Below are 19122 nucleotides of genomic sequence, written 5' to 3'. Positions count from 1 at the left end.
ATCATTTTGCACGATAATTTTAATGATGTGGAATGAGTCACTTTACATTCACACCACAAATCAATTTGTAAATATGGCTAAATGCTGAACATCTATGAGTTTCTTTCGATGAAAATATGCATACGTGAGTTAGTGATTCCTATTCACCACCTTTTACATATTACAATAATACTGTATAAATTCTTCTATGGAATAGGAGTGGTCAAGGAGAAACTTTTTCAGTTTGTTTTCAAATTTTACTTTGCTGTCTGCCAGACATTTTATACCACTGGGTAAGTGATCAAAAATTGAGTTGCAGGGTTGTGCACCTCTTTTAGGCTAACAACAACTTTAATTAGTGCTGTTTTTCCTTCTGGTAGTGTAATTATGTACATCACTGCTCCTTTTAAACTGTAGTTGATTACTTGTAACTAATTTCATGAGGGAATAAATATACTGTGAAGTGGTAGTCAGAATATCCAACTTCTTAACAAATGTCTCCAACATGATTACGGATGAACACTACATATTATTCTTATAGCAAGTTTTTGAGCAATGAAGACTTTCTTCCTTAAAGATGAGTTACCCAGACCATTATTCCATGATGATATTGTATGAACATGTGCAAAAAATGTCACCTTATTGACTTGTATCTCCCCAAGATTTGCAGTGATGTGGCTGAATTAAATTATTTTAGGATTTTCAAGTTGTGCATTTTCTAGTTTAAATTCTCATCAACATTAACACCTAAGAATTTTTAAGTTTCCACCCTACTCATTATTTCTTCACAATGTGTTAACACGTATCACTGCTGTAGCACTCCTAGATATGCAGAACTGAATCTGTTATACCTTTTTAAAACTGAGAGTGAGACCATTTGCAGAAAGCCAGTCAATGATACTTTTAATAACTCTGTTTACCATTTCTTCTGTTTCCATACGTATGCCTGGATTACTGATTACAATACTTGAATCACCTGTAAAAAGAACTAATTCCGCTTGTTTTATGTCAGATGGAAGATCATTTAATACACAATTTTCTTTCTTGTTTAATGAGGCTTATTCTTTCCTTCTGTTCCACTTGAATCAATGCCCAAATAGGTTTGCAGGTATGACGCCAGTTGGAAACTTATTGGTTGATTTTAATCATATATGTAATTCAATAAGGTGATATGTAAAACTTTTTCAGTGATATTGTTTAAGAAAAAGCACTGTGTCATTAAATGTGTCAGAATGAAACACTTGTCAAAAGGCATATATTATATTTTCTTACAAAAACTTACAAGTAATAATTTTACAACACTGAGGCATGTGGTTTGATGCATGTCACCTCCTCCGTACAGGGATAAGCCTTTCTTTTCGTTGCTTTTCCATATCCACAGCCTTCTCCCATGCTTGCCTTGTCAGCATTTTTTGGCCACAGCTTAGAGAAACCAACCTGCAAGAGATAAAGAACAAATGAAAATTTCACAGTCTAAACTTTAAAACTGTGTGTTGTATTCATCATTTGAAATGTGGAGAACGAATGTCCTACCTGTGAAACACACACACACACACACACACACACACACACACACACACACGCACACTCTTAAAGTGTCATGTAGACTATCACTTTTGCATTTCTGGTTAATCACTGCATATTTATTTCTCCTGTAATTGTGATGGTCAAGGTACATTCTTGAGTTCTGACCAAGTACTTACTGCACCTAGGGCTTTCAATGTTGTAACAAAATACATTCAACATTCAGGTAGAATTATTTCCTAAAGTAATTTCCATTAGAAGTTTGATATGTTTGCTTCTATTTGTTCCAGAACATTTTTCCTTCAAATTTAAGCAATTTTGGAATCTCTAATGCAGATCATTTGATATTTGTACAAAAGGTAATTCACACAATACCTTAATTTCTTTTGGTATATTATCAAATATGCCCTAAATTATTCAAGATATGTTCATGCAAATTTTTGTGAATTGTGATAAAACATTTTACTACTTTCAAACAATTAATGGCTTAAAGAAACAGACTGTGCAATGCTGCAGTAACAGTCTGGTGTTCTGCACAGTGGATTCTTTCTTCAGTACAGCTTAATTTTTCTGTGAGGAAGTTTTTAAAATTAGTACAAAATTTTCTGTAATTCAAATGTCATCTGTTTCAGGAATTTCATCAGTTTGGTCTTAAAAACATGAACAGCTACTGCGTCAAGTCTTAAACTGTCACTTCTAATGCACATGCTATTGCACTTTTTTGTTAATTTTCAACAAAACAAATCACAGTGCAATGCACAGTGACTTGAATGTTCACTCAATTAAAATCTGGCATGAATCCTCAACAACAAATGAATAATTTTGTGAAAGTCTAAAACAGAGCTAATCATTCACCAGTTCCAGATTTTCTTTCACAGTTTGGCTATCCGACGTATCTTTATTATTTGACTGCTTTCTTTAACAATTAAATTCCTCACAGTCCTTAGCTGATTTTCCAATTTTTCTTTTATCTACTACCCTATCAAGTTAACTGTATCATAGTATCTGAAATATTAATTTCAGTCATTATGCAAAGATCTTTTGATTTTTTATTCATGCTCTGTAAAGGTCCACAGTTCTTGGAATATGAAAACAGTACCACTACTCTGTTTCTCCAAACCATTTCACGTAATTTCCTTTTCCCTGAACAAGTGTTTTGATTACTTGTGTAACGCCTGTCTTTTTCATGTCCCATTAGTGCCATACTTAATCATTTTCTTGGGAAAAGACCTGTCAAAGGTTGACAGAAATCTACATTGCATTTATAACTGGCACCCTTCACATTATACACATCACTCCAGTTAGTTTCCTGCTGATATGTCTTCAAACTTTCTGTTGTCTTTTCAGATTACTCTACTACTTTGTTGCGATCAGATAAATTATGTATGTTTATATACATATGACAAATCCTCCTTTTCTCACATTTTTCCTTACAGAAATAGGCTGCTAGTTTATAGTTCTCTATGTTTATCATACAGATTCCTGTACTTACATATAGCTCAGAGAAGAAGTTACTAATTTTGTTTTTTAGTCTTTCCACATTCTGATGCATCATACTAAACTCTGTCATGTACAATTCATTAATTACAGTAAATGCCGAGTACAGTAACTTGATATCTGTCATCTGAAAATAAATGTACATAATAATAACAAACTGTTCTATTTTTCCTGTTTACCAACTTATTTGTAATCCAACATACTGGTATAAAGTGTTACTATTCAGGTACCCTCATCATTTTCGTATGGGTAGGCAATTCACTCTCTGTCCGCCGCTTGTGGTCTCGCGGTAGCGTTCTCGCTTCCCGAGCACGGGGTCCCGGGTTCGATTCCCGGCGGGGTCAGGGATTTTCACCTGCCTCGAGATGACTGGGTGTTTGTGTTGTCCTCATCATTTCATCATCATCCAGGAAAGTGGCGAAATTGGACTGCGCAAAGGTTGGGAAATTGTACGGGCGCTGATAACCGCGCTATTGAGCGCCCCACAACCCAAACATCATCATCCAATTCACTCTCTAGACGCTATTGGAGGCTAGAAGCAGCTGGAATAGGGAATTGATGTCCCATACATAGATTTCCATTAACATAACACAAACGGCTGCATTTGGAGATTAGGAAGAGTGGACTGCTCACGAATGGCGTCGCACTGTGTTCGGTGTTGAATTGTGGTTCTGCACTACCCCAGCTGACCATAATCAGTGATTATGGCAGAGAGCTTGTGATAAGTCCCATTCTTCCAGTGTTTGAAAGAGGCGCAGTGGTGTTACTCCTGACATCGTGGTGTCGAGAGCCATCGGGTTTGACATCAAGCCATGGCTGATAGTGATTAGGGGAACTCTGACAGCCCTACGGTATGCCTTGTACATCCTGCATCTTCATGTGTTAACTCTCATATGAGAGTACTGTGGTGCCCTTTTTCCAACAGGACAATGCACGTCAATAAATGGCAAGTGTGTCTATGACTGTCTGTCTGATGCTGAGGTACTCCCATGGCCAGCAAGATCCCTAGATCTGTCCCCAACAGAACAAGAGTGGGTCCAGTTCAGACACCAACTGTCCTGGTGCTGATATGCATGGTATCAAGTTGATATGTAGGGCATCAAGGACCAGTTACAACAGCTGTGGGATAGTTTGCCTCAGGAGAGGGTACAATGGCTTTATGACACCCTTCCCAGCCAAGTCAGTGCAAGTATCCATGCCAGAGAGGGTGCAATGTCATACTGGTACGTGCACTCATTCTGCCAAGTTCTTTATTAAATTCGACTTGATTCTGTAATCACTTAACATCTCCTCATCCTTTGAAGTTTCATTTCGTTTCTTCCTCCCCTTCTCCGTAATTCACTTTATTTGTCAGCCAGTATATAGAGAGATATAATGGTCATCCAGTACTTACCTTCAAAAACTAGAACTCCACAAGTACTGCCAATCATCATCATCCTCATCATCATCATAAGCAGCAGCAAGCGTACCATAATGTTTTCTGCGAAGTTTGCAGGTCCTTTGTGTGTCTCCATTTCCTGTGATCCATTGCTTCTTTCTTAATGTTGCTATGTGTGCGACTGTCCATCACATCATCCAGGATCTGAAGTATCTTCCTCCCTTGCCTCTTTTACCCTTCCACACCCCGCACCCCCCGTTGCAAGATTGTCTTTATAAATCCTTCAGTATTTCTTAATATATTCCCGTCCAGTTTCTTTCCCTTCTTTTTATTAAATTCAGTAATGTCTGTCCTCTCCCACTCTTCTCAGTACTGCTTCATTTTGCACTGTAGCCATCCATCTTAGTCTTTCTGTCCTCCACCATGTCCAAACACACATCTTATCTACCTTGTTCTATATTTCTTCCTTATTATCCATGTTTTACACCTCATCTACCTTGCTCTATCTTTCTTCCTTATTTCCATGTTTCTGTATCATTCACTACATTTTACACAAAACATTTTACTAGTCTTTCCCTCATATCTCACTGCTGCAGAAAATCCTCCCTTCCTTAAAAAATTATGCTTCTTCTACCATTGCTATCCTGGTTTTACTTTCTGTGATGCTCCTAGAGTCACTTTGTAGCCTGATTCCTAAACATTTCAAGCTTTGCACCTTCTAATATTTCTCCACTTGGTGTTATCTTTATCCTCTATATTTCGTGCTGCTGTTATTACTTTATTCTCTCTTTACTGGTTTTCATTCCATAATCATATATTTAGCTTCAATGTCATCCACTATATACTTTTTCATCTGTTGCTACAGGGAACATGACTGCAAACCTCAATCATAATATCCTTTTTCCCCCAAGAAGTTCACAGATCCAAAAGCAAAAATATCTGTTTCTGCTTAATTATAATTACTTAAATAATACATTAGTAATTATAGTTACTGTCTAACGCTTGGTATGTGTGGCCAGCCATACTGTCATTATAATTCTGCAGTTTTGTCCTTATTTTGTGGAGTGCTTAAATTCTTTTCTGTCAGATTTCATTTAGAGGAAATACATCTCTGCTTTTTATATAGTTATGGTACTGGCTCAACTCATCAAGTAGATTCCTCTCACGCTACTACTGTCATTCCTGGTACTGACAACCTCACCACATGGTTTCTAAAGGAGAGGTGAAACACTACTTAACTGTGCTCCCCAGCTCTGTCTGACAAGTTTAGCCCAATAATTTAATATTTCATATACAAATGTAAAAACTGAAATGTATGCAAATCTTACCTTGCTAGGACAAGCATGAGATGTAAATCTTCAGCAGAAACTTCTGGGTGTTCTTGTCTCAGCTGCACAAAGTCTCTTTCTATTACCTGTTGGATAACAAATGAACTCTAAAGAATAATATTAAAGTACCTTAGCTGAGAGACTTCAACAATAAGTTGTGAACTATTCATTCATCAACAAGGAATTTGGTGCGTACCGTATTTACTCGAATCTAAGCCGCACTTTTTTTCCGGTTTCTGTAATCCAAAAAACCGCCTGCGGCTTAGAATCGAGTGCAAAGCAAGCGGAAGTTCTGAAAAATGTTGGTAAGTGCCGCCACGACTAACTTCTGCCGTCGCATATATATGTAGCGCTACACAGGCATCCTATGCAGGCACAAAGATAAATACTGGCGCCAAAACCTCAGCGTCAGTAAATAAAATTTAAAAAAAATTGCAAGACGAGCTTTTTTTCTCCGCCCGAGTTTCGACCACTGCATTTTCATACGTTATCCAACGAAGTAAATACAAATTCCGTATTGTTCATCTTCGAATGTAGCAGAATTTCAATGTACTACGAAAATCCGACTGGCAAGACTGGGATTTTTGTCACTATGGCCAACTCTACGTTCTGAATTTTTTCCTACCTGTGAGAAGAGATGGTTGCTAATAGGAACCTGATGAAATGTGAATCACATGCAGTATTCTCTTCACCATAAGAATAATACGATTATAAACATTTTGCCATGTATTCTTTCGTGTTTGCTTCTATCTCATTTAAATCCTGTCTGCCTAATAAACTACGAAACTAGAGTGAGACAACAGCAAACGCGGAAGAATATACGTATCGTGTCATGTTTATATTCGTATTACTCTTATGCCTAATAGTGATACAGTCAGAAATGAAGCACGGCAATTGACTAGATTTTTAAATCTAAGATGACTAATTTCTGTGCAGAATTTGATGTACTAAAGAAGCGGCTGCAAAGATTTTCAAACGGAGAAAAATTTTCGCCAAACTCGTTCAGAACATGTTCTATCATACGCAGTCTATGATTTGGTTCTTGTTGATCATTATCAAAGAAAGCAGCAGTGTAAGTAACTACAAATAGCAGTCTCTTGCCATTGTTTCGCTAATGAGACGATTCCTCTTTTTTTTTAATTGAAGGCGGCGGTAGCGCACACAAAAGCAAGCCATGCCGCGACCAGCGACAGGCCGTAAACACGCACTATCAGAATGCGACAAACAACTCATGACACAGTACAGTAATGCATTTTCAGCTTAGAGTGACTGACGTAAACACCTATAACATAGAAAACGGCACTTATCACATCAAAGCAAAATAAGCAATCGATTCAAACCAGATGAAGCACGTGAAAAAGGAAGGGTATCCGTATAAATAAGGACGGAGCGCCTGACGCATAGCAATGGCTACCTGGTAAAGCTTAACTGCTAAGCTTACGACTCGAACCAAACTACTGTAGCTGTGTCGTCATTCATTCGACCTAAATTGTGTCTCATATTACAATGGACCAACTTTGTTTCGATTTGGAGGTGCGGCCTAAAACTTTTCTCTCCCCTTGAATATCGAGTCTCAAATTTCAGGTGCGACTTAGATTTGGGAATTTTTTTTTTTTCTTTATTTCGAATCTCATTTTTCAGGTGCGGCTTAGATTCGAGTGCGGCTTAGATTCGAGTAAATACGGTAATAGCAATTATCACCCTACTTTATTTAACACCAATTTTCAGTATGATATATTTAACATTGATTTTCAGTATGGTATACATATTTTAGTGGCAATCTTACAACAGTTTTTGTGACAATGAGAGAGAGAGAGAGAGAGAGAGAGAGAGAGAGAGAGAGAGAGAGAGAGAGAGTGGGGGAGAGGGGGGCTGAGTGGTACTTTAAGGAGCATCAGGTTGTTTCCCTACAACTCAACAGAAATGCCTTCCTGTTGCCATTGGGGTCTTCGTCCCATAATGTGTTTGATGCAGCCCTCTGCTCTAAAATTTATCCCATGCAAACCTCATCTCTGCATAACTACTACAACCTACAACCAAATGAACCTGCTTGATGTAGCCAAGCCTTCGCCTCATTGTACAGTCTCACTTCCCTCCACAAACACACACACACACACAGACACACAGACACACACACACACACACACACACGCACACACAGAGAGAGAGAGAGAGAGAGAGAGAGAGAGAGAGAGAGAGAGAGACAACTTCACTCTGCAACAGGGTTGGGTGATATGAACCCCATTTATTTGTCAGAATGGCCATTACTTAAACTGTGTTTGCAGGATGATGTGTTGTGTAACATCAGCACCATGGCGCTCTTGGAATCAGTAGAGCTCAAATGGAAAAACACATTCTTTATTTAGCAAGATGCTCATACGGTAGTTACGACAGAGACTCGAAGGTGTGTATAGACCCCAGCAATAGCATCTGTCTCAATAAAGCATAAGGCAGCGTATGTGGCTGCAATGGCATGTAGTAACTGGCCTGGCAAGCAGTCTCAGGGAACTATTAGCACCAGCAGCCTTGTGGATGCAAGTGTGGCATTAAGTATTTCTGTGGCACCAGAAGGTGAGTGACACAGACAGTCAGAAGGTGTGACAGTGGGTCAGGTGCAAGATATGCTACAGTAAATGCTGCAATCCACAATCCCTTGGAGACACCCAGGGACTGGATGAAGTCACCCTGGAGGTGGCCTCCTCTTGAGACTCTGAATAATCAGACCTAGCAACAGCAGCCTGTAGACCAGTAGCTAGCGGATGCTGCTGCTAGACACAGGTGCAATTGCCTGGCCCACATTAAACCATTGCATGGCGAGGGCTGATTTGATGATCTTTGTTATGGGCCCCACCTTTCATCATGCACTGACCAAGGCAGTACAGCACCAGGCCACACCATGAGGTAATTAGCTCCCTACTGCGGCAGACTGAGGCTTTGCACCATGCCGTATCAGCAATACCCGCCTCATCACTGGTTGTGAAGTCTGCTCTGGGGGGTGCTGCCACAACACCTATATTAATGAACTGATGGTTCCTTGATGCATCAAGATGTTTCCCATCAATTGGTCCCTTATTTTAGTCAAGTTGTGCCATAAATTTCTTTCTTCACCTATACAATTCAGTATCTACTCATTAGCCATCTGATACACACACATCTAATTTTCAGATTTCTCCTGTGGCATCAAATTTCAAAATTTATATTCTCATCTTGCCTGTACTGTTAACTGTCCACATTTCACTTCCACACTATGCTCCAGATAAATACATATCTTCATGAAAGAATTCCTAAAATTTATATTTAGTGTTGACAAACTTCTCTTTAGAAACACTTTTCTTGCCATTGCCAGTTCGAATTTCATATTCTCCATACTTCGACTATCACTTATTTTGTTGCGCACATATCAAAACTTATCTACTATCTTTTGCATCTCATTTCCTAATCTAATTCACTCGGCATCACCTGATTTAATTCGACTACATTCCATTAACCTTGTTTTACTTTTGATGATGTTCATCTTATAATCTCTTTTTAAGACACTATCCATTCCACTCAATTGCTCTTCAAAATCCTTCGTCATCTCTGAAAGAATTATAATGGCATCAGCAAACTTCAACATTTATATTTACTCTCCCTGAACTTTAATTCCCTTTCCAAATTTTTGGTTTTATATCCTCCTTCCTCAATGTACAGACTCCCTTCTCAACTACTGCTTCCGTTTCATATCCAACTCTCGTTAACTCCAGTCTGTTTTTTTTGCACAAGCTGTAAGTAACTTATCACTCCCTGTATTTTGTCCCTATTACCTTTAGAATTTCAAAGAACATGGTTCCTGTCAATAGTGTTAAAAGCTTTCTCTAAATCTACAAATGCCAAAAAACATGCGTTTCATGTTCTTACATTTCTCCAGAACCCAAACTGATCTACCCTTAGGCCTAACTTCTACCTGCTTTTCTATTCTTCTCTAAATAATTTCTATTAGTATTTGAAAACTATATATTATTAAACTGATGGTTCTGTAATATTCACTGCAGTCAGCACCTGCCGTCTTAACTGGAATTATTACATTATACACAAATTAGGGTAAACTGCTACTCATCACATACAGGATGCATTGAGTGACTGAAAAGCACATTTGAAAGTAGACTAAGCTATCGCACTACGTCTTGCTTCGGGTTTAGAAAAACTAACAAACAAACGCACGCACGCACGCGCACGTGAACGTGCTCACACACACACACACACACACACACACACACACACACACACACACACACATGGCAATGTCATCTCTGGACGCAAAGGCCAGATGTTCCACTGTTTAGTTATTACATTCTTCTGTAAGCATGAAACGATTTCACCTGCCTCATAAATCTTGCATACTTGGTGGAACAGTTTTCTCACGGCTGGCTCTCCCAAGGATCCCAATAATTCAGAAGGAATAGCATGTATTGCAGAGGTCTTGTTTCAACTTACTTCTTTAGCATTCTATCAAGTTATTCTTGTGTTATCCTGTCCATCTTTCCCTTCTCTAATATTGCCTTATAGTTCGGTTCCCTTGCATAGTCGACCTATATATTCCTTCCACCTTCCAACCTTTCCTTCTTAGCTTAGTATTGGCTTGGCAACTGCACTCTTAATATTCATACAGGTGATCCTCTTTCCTCCAAAAGTTTCCTGTGAATGGCTCCATCTTTCCCATAGCCATTCACACTTCTAAATTTTGAATTTCTCCACTAGCAATTTCTGATTTGCCATTTTGCACTTCCTGCCTATCTCATTTTTCAGATGTCTATATTCCTTTTGCCCATTTTATTTGTTCCATTTTTCTATTGTCTCCTTCCGTCAATTAAATTTGATATCTCATGTATTATTGAATGATTTCTGCTGGGCCTTGTCTTTTTGCCTATCTGATCCTCTACTGCTTTACTATTTCTTCTCTCAAAGCAACTCATTCTTCTTCTATTGTATTCATTTCCTGTTTCAGTCAATTGTTGCTTAATGAACCCCCCCCCCCCAACACACACACACACACACACACACACACACACACACACACACACACAGAGAGAGAGAGAGAGAGAGAGACAAACCAAACATAAGAACAAGTGAAAATGCCAAGAAGAAAAATAAAGAGTCAAGTGTCTTTGATTATTTTGACTGACACCAAGGAGATCACCACTAGAGATCAAAAATTTACAGCTTTGATATTAAGCTTACCTCACCCAAGCCTTCAGGTATCGTATATTCTGACAACCTGGCAGCTGTTAGGTACCTTCTAATGCCATCTAGTACTGCTGAATCAATTCCTTTGAATACAGTGTCCAGCTTCGCCTCATATTCTTCTATCGTTCCAATGCTGCACTGTATCCTAACCTCCACGTTGCACTGTAACATATAAGCACAGCAACAGGCTCTCAAATGTGAACCACAGATGAAATTTTACAGCTTACGCCATTCATTAAATTCATCTCAGCTTACGGCAGAATTTTAAACATACAATATTATGATTCCAATCCACTTTACTTAAGGAAGAGACTATGAGAAATAAGATAATCTTTCATGGAAATATGTTGATTGATCAATAGGCTTTGAGTAGATGACTTTTTTTCAAACACTGACCAAATTTCTGGCAGACTATACAATTGTTTGTTTTGTGTTAGGGCACAAAAACAACTGGGGTCATATGCGCCCAAGTCAAAACTATAGAACATGAAGACAGAGAGGAGTTAAAAAAAAAAAACCTCAATGTCAATCCCAACTGACATAAGAGAAGACAGCTAAAAAGGTAAGGCACTTGGGAGGACCTAGGTAGTTTCTTATCAAGCAGCCCCAGCAATTTCGTAGTTTCAACGAATGGAAGAGCAACAGGCCCAAGATGTAAAGATCGTGGGAGAAAGCAACTGCGTCGCCAGAAATTCATACAGACAGTTTTGTCAGTGGAAAAATGAAAGCCATTGTCAATGCTCCAGGAGTAAAGACAATTGAGACATCACTGAAGACACCGCTCAGTGAGACACATCCATGGAGAACTGCAAAAGATGGCAAAATCATCAACAAAAAGGGAGCTGGAGATGCCCAGCAGGAAACAGGCCATTATAAGGTTAATGGCGATAGTGAAGAGCACGACGCTCAGGATGGAACTCTAAGCCACACCGGCTTCCTGGATAAAGGTGTTCGAAAGGCAGAATCCTCATGCACCTTGAAAATTCGATCTTTTAAAAATTGCTGAAGGAAACAGGGCAGGCAGCCACAGAAACCCCATGTGTGAAGTGTGCAGAGGATACCAGTTCTCCAGTAGGTGTCGTACGCCTTCTTTGAATCGAAAAACACGCCCACAGTCTGCGATTTACGCAAAAAACCATTCACGACATGGGTGGACAAAGTAACAGGATGGTCAACTGCAGAACAGAGTGCTCAAAATCCACACTATGCAGTTGTTAGTTAATTGCGAGACTCTAGCCACCATACCAGCCGGGCAAGAATCATACATTCCATCACCTTGCAAACACAGCTGGTGAGAGAGATGGGGCGGTTCCTAGAAGGAAGGTTTTTGTCCTTACCAAGCTTAGGTATGGGTATGACGGTGGCTTCATGCCAACATCCGGAAAATTTGCCCTCTGCAAGATGTGGTTGTACGTATTAAACAGAAAGTGCTTGCCCACAAGAGAAATGTGCTGCAACATCTAAATTTGGACATTGTCTGTCCCTGGGACGGAGGACCAGGATGAACTGAGAGAATAACCTAGCTCCCCCATAGTAAAGGCAGCATTGTAGCACTCACGATTCTGAGAAGAGAAGGGTATTGCCCGAGCCTCCTTCACTCGTTTCTGATGGAGGAAGGCAGGGAGACAGAGGGAAGAGCTCGATATTTCTGCAAAATGGCAGCCCAAGGTGTTGGAGATAGCAACAGAGTCCACGATGATATTGTCTGGTACCGTCAATCTGGAAATCGGCAAATTGATCTTGGTCCCAGAGAGCCGTCAGTGATTGGCCCACACAATAGAGGATGGGGTGGAACTGTTAAAAGAACTAGTGAATGAAATCGAGCTAGCTTTTTTGCTATCCCGAAGAATGCGACAATACTTTGCACGCATCTGTTTATAATTAAGTCAGTTTGCCATTGTAGGGTGGCGGTTAAAAATGGAGAGAGCACGTCTCCATGCAAATTGCATCACAGCATGCCTCAGTCCACCAAGGGACTGGACACAGCATGGTAAAGAGGCAGTGTGAGGAATGAAATGTTCTGCAGCAGTAAGGATAATGCTTGTGAGATATTCCATCTGGTCATAGCAACTGGGGAAATCTTGTTCTTCAAATGTTGTCAGCAAGGAGTAAATCCGAAAGTCAGCCTTAGCAAGCTGCCATTTGGGTGTGCATGCAGGTGGGGTAGGAGTCAGCTAACGGATAGCACACAGGAAATAGTTGCTCGAGTAGGTGTCAAAGAGCGGACCAATCAAGACAAGGGCAAGCTGGGCAGTGCAGAAGGATAGGTCCAAATGGGAATAGATGTGTGAGGTGTTGGAAAGGAATGTGGGTGCTCCAGTGTTAAGGCAGAAGAGCTTAGCTGATTAAGAAGGTCAGCCAAGAGGGCACCTCTCTTGACAGGTTCTGGGAGAACCCCAATGCAGATGATGTGCATTAAAGTCACTGAGTAGCAGAAATGGGAGGTGGAGGTGGGGCTGGAGGTGGGCAGTAGCTGCCCAATCAGCAGAAGGAAATCAGCCCTGGTGACATCGAATGATGGAGGGACATAAATGGTACAGAGGGAAAAAGTCAGGTGAGGATGGAAAAGGCGAATTATAACAGCTTGAAAATGGGTAGTCAGAGAGATGGGCTGATTATGAACATCATCTGTAAGAGCAGCATGGCACCCCCATGAGATGGAATCCCGACTTCAGGGGGAAGGTAAAACCAACTGGGAAGAAATGTGACAGTTCAAAGCGGTCCTGAGGATGCAATTTTGTTTCACGAAGGCAGAGTATATGGGGACACTGTGAGCTAAAAGCAGCCATAATTCCTCTTTGCGGGACCGAAGGCCGCGAACGTTCCGTTGGAGGAGAGTCATGATGAGGAAGAAATGAAGGAGGTGTCACCTCGGCAGCTGCTGAGTGACAGCCTGCAAAGACTCGCTGCTACAGGGCACAGGAGGAGGAGGATCCTGCTCCATGAAGTCCACAAAAGCTGTGCTGTCAGTCTGTGGAGTCCAACGCAGAAAAACGGTTGGTGGTGCGCACCGGCAACACACACCGGCGAAACGGAGGCCGGCTACGCTAAGGTATCATGTGGTAACACTGTCCAGAGGATCTGAGTCAGCGAAGGAGATTACTGTTTGCATTTGTTGGACTTCTTCGAGCCTTTCTGGTTACTAGAGGAAGACTCAAGTGTTGTTTGGCAGGAAGAATGTAGGAAGTCTTCACGGGAGTATCCTCCTGTCCTTTTCAGCCTACCAGTTGTGTAGCTGGAGGCTTCGCCCCTTAAGGCAAGAGTTTGATGGCTTTTTGCACAGCTGGACGGAGGGATGGCGATGCTACCTTAACACTGGGTGATTTCACAATCTCAGAGCTGAACTTGAGGTCACATGTCTGCATGGCCATGTCCTTCATGGAGCAATTGGTAACAAGAGCAGAACTATAAGTGCCAGATGGGAGAACGCAGGGTTTGTGACTAGCCAATAACTTGCGAGAAACTGGGTAAGGCACCTTTTCCTTTACCCGGATCTCCTGGACAGCTCGCTCAACAAGATACATGAGACAATCCTGAGAGGAAGAGGAGGCAGACAGTCGCCCTCATGCACATCCCTATCACTGACTACACATTTGGCTGGGTGTTGATACAATGCTCTAGTGTGGTTGAAATGATGACACTGGTAGCAGCGCATCAGGTTACGAACGTATGGTAAGACTGTGATAATTTCATAGCCTGCTTTGATCTTGGACAGAAGCACCATTTTATCGAAGGTGAGAAAAAGAGTGCGAGTGGGCACTAAGGAAGAATCAACCTTTTTCATCACCCAATGGACAGCAATAACACAATGATCAGAGAGGTAAGATTGGATTTTGGTCTTGGTCAGACCGTTGAGCAGTCTAGTGTAAATAACACCATGGGAAGAATTCAGAGTTCCATGGGCCTCGACACAAACAGGGTAGCCATGGAGAAGCGAAGCGACAAGCAGTTGTGCTTGAGAATCAGAAGTAGTCTCCAAAAGCAAAGGCCCATCCCATAAACAAGAGCAGGACTTCACAGGGCCGGCAACTGCATCAACACCTATCTGAATAATAAACGGATTTACCTTGGCAAAGGACTGACCACCTTCCATACACGAGACCACAAGGAAATGTAGTGCAGCTGGAAGTGTCTTTGAATTCATTAGCCTCATTACATTTACGTTTCATAGATGTTGATTGTGAAGATGATTGGCTCATTGCGAGAAAATCCCCCATGATTGACAGCAACTTGATGGCGCGCTCCTTCCAATTCAGGGGCCCCTTCACAAGGAGGCACACCCACCTTAGGTGATTGTTCACACCTCAGGTCACACCTCCCGAACACCTGACAGAGGGACCAATCGGCAATTTGGGAGGGTTTCAGCTCAAGCAGTCACCCCTCCCTGGGCCTGACTTGTACCAGGGAGGTACATGTGAACACTACCTGTCGACCTGGGGCTGGGAATTACGTGTTACACCCAGTCACCTGTTACGCTTCAAGACTCATGGGATGGCTGTCAGGAGAACAGGGAGGAAGAAGAAAAAGAGGAACCTCAAATGCTGAAGCAGAGGAACAAGAGGAGAAGGGAAACAATTAAAGGAAAAGGGAATGAAAAACAGTAGTGAGACTGTTCTTCTGTCAGTGACAGACAATGCGAAACATTCCAAATAACACCACAGACATGTTCCCCAAGGGAGGGGAAAAAGAATAGCAAGAGGATAGACATGCAGCATGGAAGGGAAAAGATGCTGCAAAGCCTGGGGGGCCCGTGGTAGCCAAGCATGAAACTGCCGAAGAGTGGTGAGCCCCTGGGGGGAGACTATATAATTGAATAAACATTTGCAAGCGCTGAAAACATATCACTTAGGAAAGATAAGCCAGATATAACAAACCAAATACTACTGAAATTCAAGCTTTTATTGAAGTATTACACAGCATGACTTCTCTATATGATTGTCACTCAGAGGCTTCTGGCAGAAAATTTGCATTTCAAATCTAAGACATGAGTGATTTAAATCTAGTCCCACAACAATCACCACCACCAGTACCACAAGAATAACTCTTCACCGCTTCAGCAGCATTACTACAAGTTATTGGTGATGGAGTACTTTACAGTTTTTCAGATTTTTACTTTTGTTCCTCTTATACAGCAGAAACTATCCTTTTTCATTTGCAACACAGCAGTACACTCTCAAATGAGATGTATATGAGTCTGACTTAGCTGTTTGTTAAAAATTTTATAATTCCCTGTGCAAAGTTCTCTCTCTGCACATATCCCTGTGTATTGTCACAACCTTAAAACAAATTTTTCAGCATCCACAAAAAAAACAGAGTGAGTGTAATAACCCCAAAGATGCTAAGAATCCTAACGAAAAGTTGAACTTGCAGTTTCTACTCCTAACAGTAATTCATTTGTTCTTTACAGTATCATTATCATTCAACGCAATGTCTGCTTCTTTCACAATTGCAGAATGTCAGCTACGTTGCATTATTACCTAATACAAATATTGGGAAAACAAAAGACTGAAAACTATCATCATTGATAAAAAGCACTGTATCTCGCACAGTAAACAAATTGCATGATAAATCTTATGCTGGAAAACAAAATAGGAAAGAGGCACTGACAGCTTGCAAGATGTATTTTCTGTATGTATCTGTGAGTCAGAATGGATTATAAAATGTGCACTAAAGAATGAGAATATCAGAAAATGATTTAACACTCACAGAAGAAATCCACCTAAACAACTGTTTTACAGGTCACTGCAAAACATTTGCTAGTAATGTGATGGCTGAAAAGTAAATCACAAAGTTATATTCAACAAGACAAAAAACTAAAATAAAAACAGCATTTTATGTAAGGTCAAAAAACATCTATCTGTCTAGAACAAAAGTGATCCATAATTTGGGAAATAATGATTATATATTCATTTGTTTTTTTCATTCAAACTTTGTATTCATTTCCAATATCCAAAATTTCACTTGCACACTATATGTGTAATTTATGCTATTTGTTTCGTTGCTGCTGACTTGTCCTCTCGTTATTCTTTTCAAGCATGCCTGGGAGGAAACCCTAGCATTAAAATGAGTGCAATAGGTATCTCATATCAAGCTGCACATAGCCAACCAAAACAAATTGTATTCACTGATTCATGATTCCAACATGACAGTATGTTTAATGTGGATGAAGATGGTTTGTTGCCATCATTTATAGGTAGAAATAAGGAGACTTTCCTTATTGCTAGTCATTTCTACCAACTGAAGGACATAGATTTGGGAACACAAATTCTGACACAAAATCCTATTCTAGCATCCACGAGTACAACATGATTAGAAAAGCAATACATTTGTGGTCTATGAACCAAAACAGCTTTTAGCACTTAAAATTTTTTCCCAACCTGAAATCGAAAACTATGGGACACTTGAAGCATATCATGGTTGTAACATTCAATTTATGACACCAAGAGGTCTATTGGCACTCATAAGAAGAAAAGATTGTTGAATCCCTGGAAATACATACCACCCAAATGTTAGGACTATTTATGTACAAATAGTGCACCAATTTAGGTCCATTGCTGGTGGTAGTAACACAAATGATAATGAAGATAAATAAGCTTTTATCACTGTATGGTCTTTTCTCACTTTAAATTTATTGTTATCATAGTAATGATTATTAAGTTGTTTCTTATCAGAAAAATGTTTTAGGGCGCATCCAGATTTTTAATGCTAACAAATACAAAATATTAAATATCTCAGTTTTTACTTCTTAGGCTACTCTGTTATCATCTGGTTAGAAAGGAGCTCGCACATTCACATTTAGAGAACACGAAATGTGAAATAACCTCACATTTGTGTGAATAACATTGCTGTATCACAGAAGCAGACTGGTGTTACGGACAGTAATCAAGATTGATGGAAGTATAGACATTCATGTTATGTGAAGCAATTCTTTGTCAGCTTAGGGAATGCAGACAATATCCTGTAAACTTACTGTTGTTCAGCTGTACTCTGTTGCATTGCAGTGCATTACATATATTCCTGACATTGCCACAATGGGGACATTCTGTAGTATAATGAACTCCGGAAAAACTCCAAACAGAAATGATCACTAATAAAACCTTTTAAATTACTATTTTAATAAATTCATGTTATTGCACAGCTTTTTTAATTAAAATGGTTACAATTCTTAGTATAGAACAAAACCAAACCATAAACTGTACTACTGCAGCACCATCTGAAGACCTTATGATGTAGTATTATGTTTACTCGACACCGTAGTCTGTATAAGCATTAACACTGGCAGTTGGCACATTAATCTTATGCTTTGTATGTAATCATGGAATTATGGAATATCGACATCCAATGTATTCCATGATCCTTACACATACATTTTGATATGACAAGATACAAAGCACAGTGGTGGAAAAGAAAAATCGGAGACAGCTGATGGATGTAACTGCTCTCCCAGGATAGGCTTTAGATGTATATCATTGATTGGTGGTGGCAAAGATGAGATTTGATGAACTGAAAGACATAAAGGAAGAAAGGGAAAAGAAAATAAAAGTGTCGAAACTAAAGGATGGCATGGTACAAGAAAAGTTTAAGGAGTTACTTAAGCATAAAATCCCTAACACCGAGTATGGCAATGTGGAAGAGGAATGGGGTTAAGTTCACAGAAGTGTTTGTAAGCTCTGCTGAGAAGACCTGTGGCAGAGTATCTGGAAGAGTAAAGAAAAAGGAATCACCATTGTGGAATGGGAGGGTGAAGAAGGCACCAAAAGAAAAGAAGAAAGCCTGGCATGAATGGAACAGAGACCAGACAGCTGAAAGTAAAAGGATATACCAGGACAGTAAAAATAAGTGTAAGAAAATGGTAGCAGAAGAAAAGAGGAAAAGCTGGGAGAAATTCACCCGAGAGTTGGAAAAAGGATGCTACCAGTGGTAAGAGGATGATATAATGAATTACAAAGAGTATAACGAAGGGAAAAACATACACAAAGCTAGTGAAAGGGGAAAGTTGAGAGCTATTAATGCAACCAGAGGAGATAAGGAAAAGATGGAAAGATTACTTTGATAAATTACTAAATGTGAAGAACAGCTATGGAAAGGGAACAGAAGTATGGCAGGGGGCAGGGGTCTGGACGAAGAGGAGGCTATAATGATGTTAGAAGTGGAACTAGCTCTGAAAAAAATTATAACAGGATAAGCATATGG

General features: G+C 40.0%; 1 protein-coding gene across 2 annotated transcripts in view; it reads right to left on the bottom strand.

The window, feature by feature from the left end:
* Positions 1-1226: 1226 nt before the first annotated feature.
* The window catches only part of LOC126175247 (mini-chromosome maintenance complex-binding protein), a 75357-nt gene continuing 57461 nt past the window's right edge, over positions 1227-19122 (bottom strand). For both annotated transcript variants that reach the window (XM_049921888.1, XM_049921889.1), the window contains exons 11-13: positions 10924-11091; positions 5707-5792; positions 1227-1416 (exon numbers count right to left, since the gene is read on the bottom strand). In XM_049921888.1, coding sequence (XP_049777845.1) covers positions 1305-1416; positions 5707-5792; positions 10924-11091 — 366 coding nt within the window. In that variant the 3' untranslated portion in view covers positions 1227-1304. The remainder of the gene's footprint in view (positions 1417-5706; positions 5793-10923; positions 11092-19122) is intronic.

The sequence above is a fragment of the Schistocerca cancellata genome, chromosome 3 (genome assembly GCF_023864275.1).
Source record: "Schistocerca cancellata isolate TAMUIC-IGC-003103 chromosome 3, iqSchCanc2.1, whole genome shotgun sequence".
NCBI lineage: Eukaryota > Metazoa > Arthropoda > Insecta > Orthoptera > Acrididae > Schistocerca > Schistocerca cancellata.
Note: the sequence above shows the minus strand (reverse complement) of the source record. Positions and strands in the feature narration are given on the sequence as shown.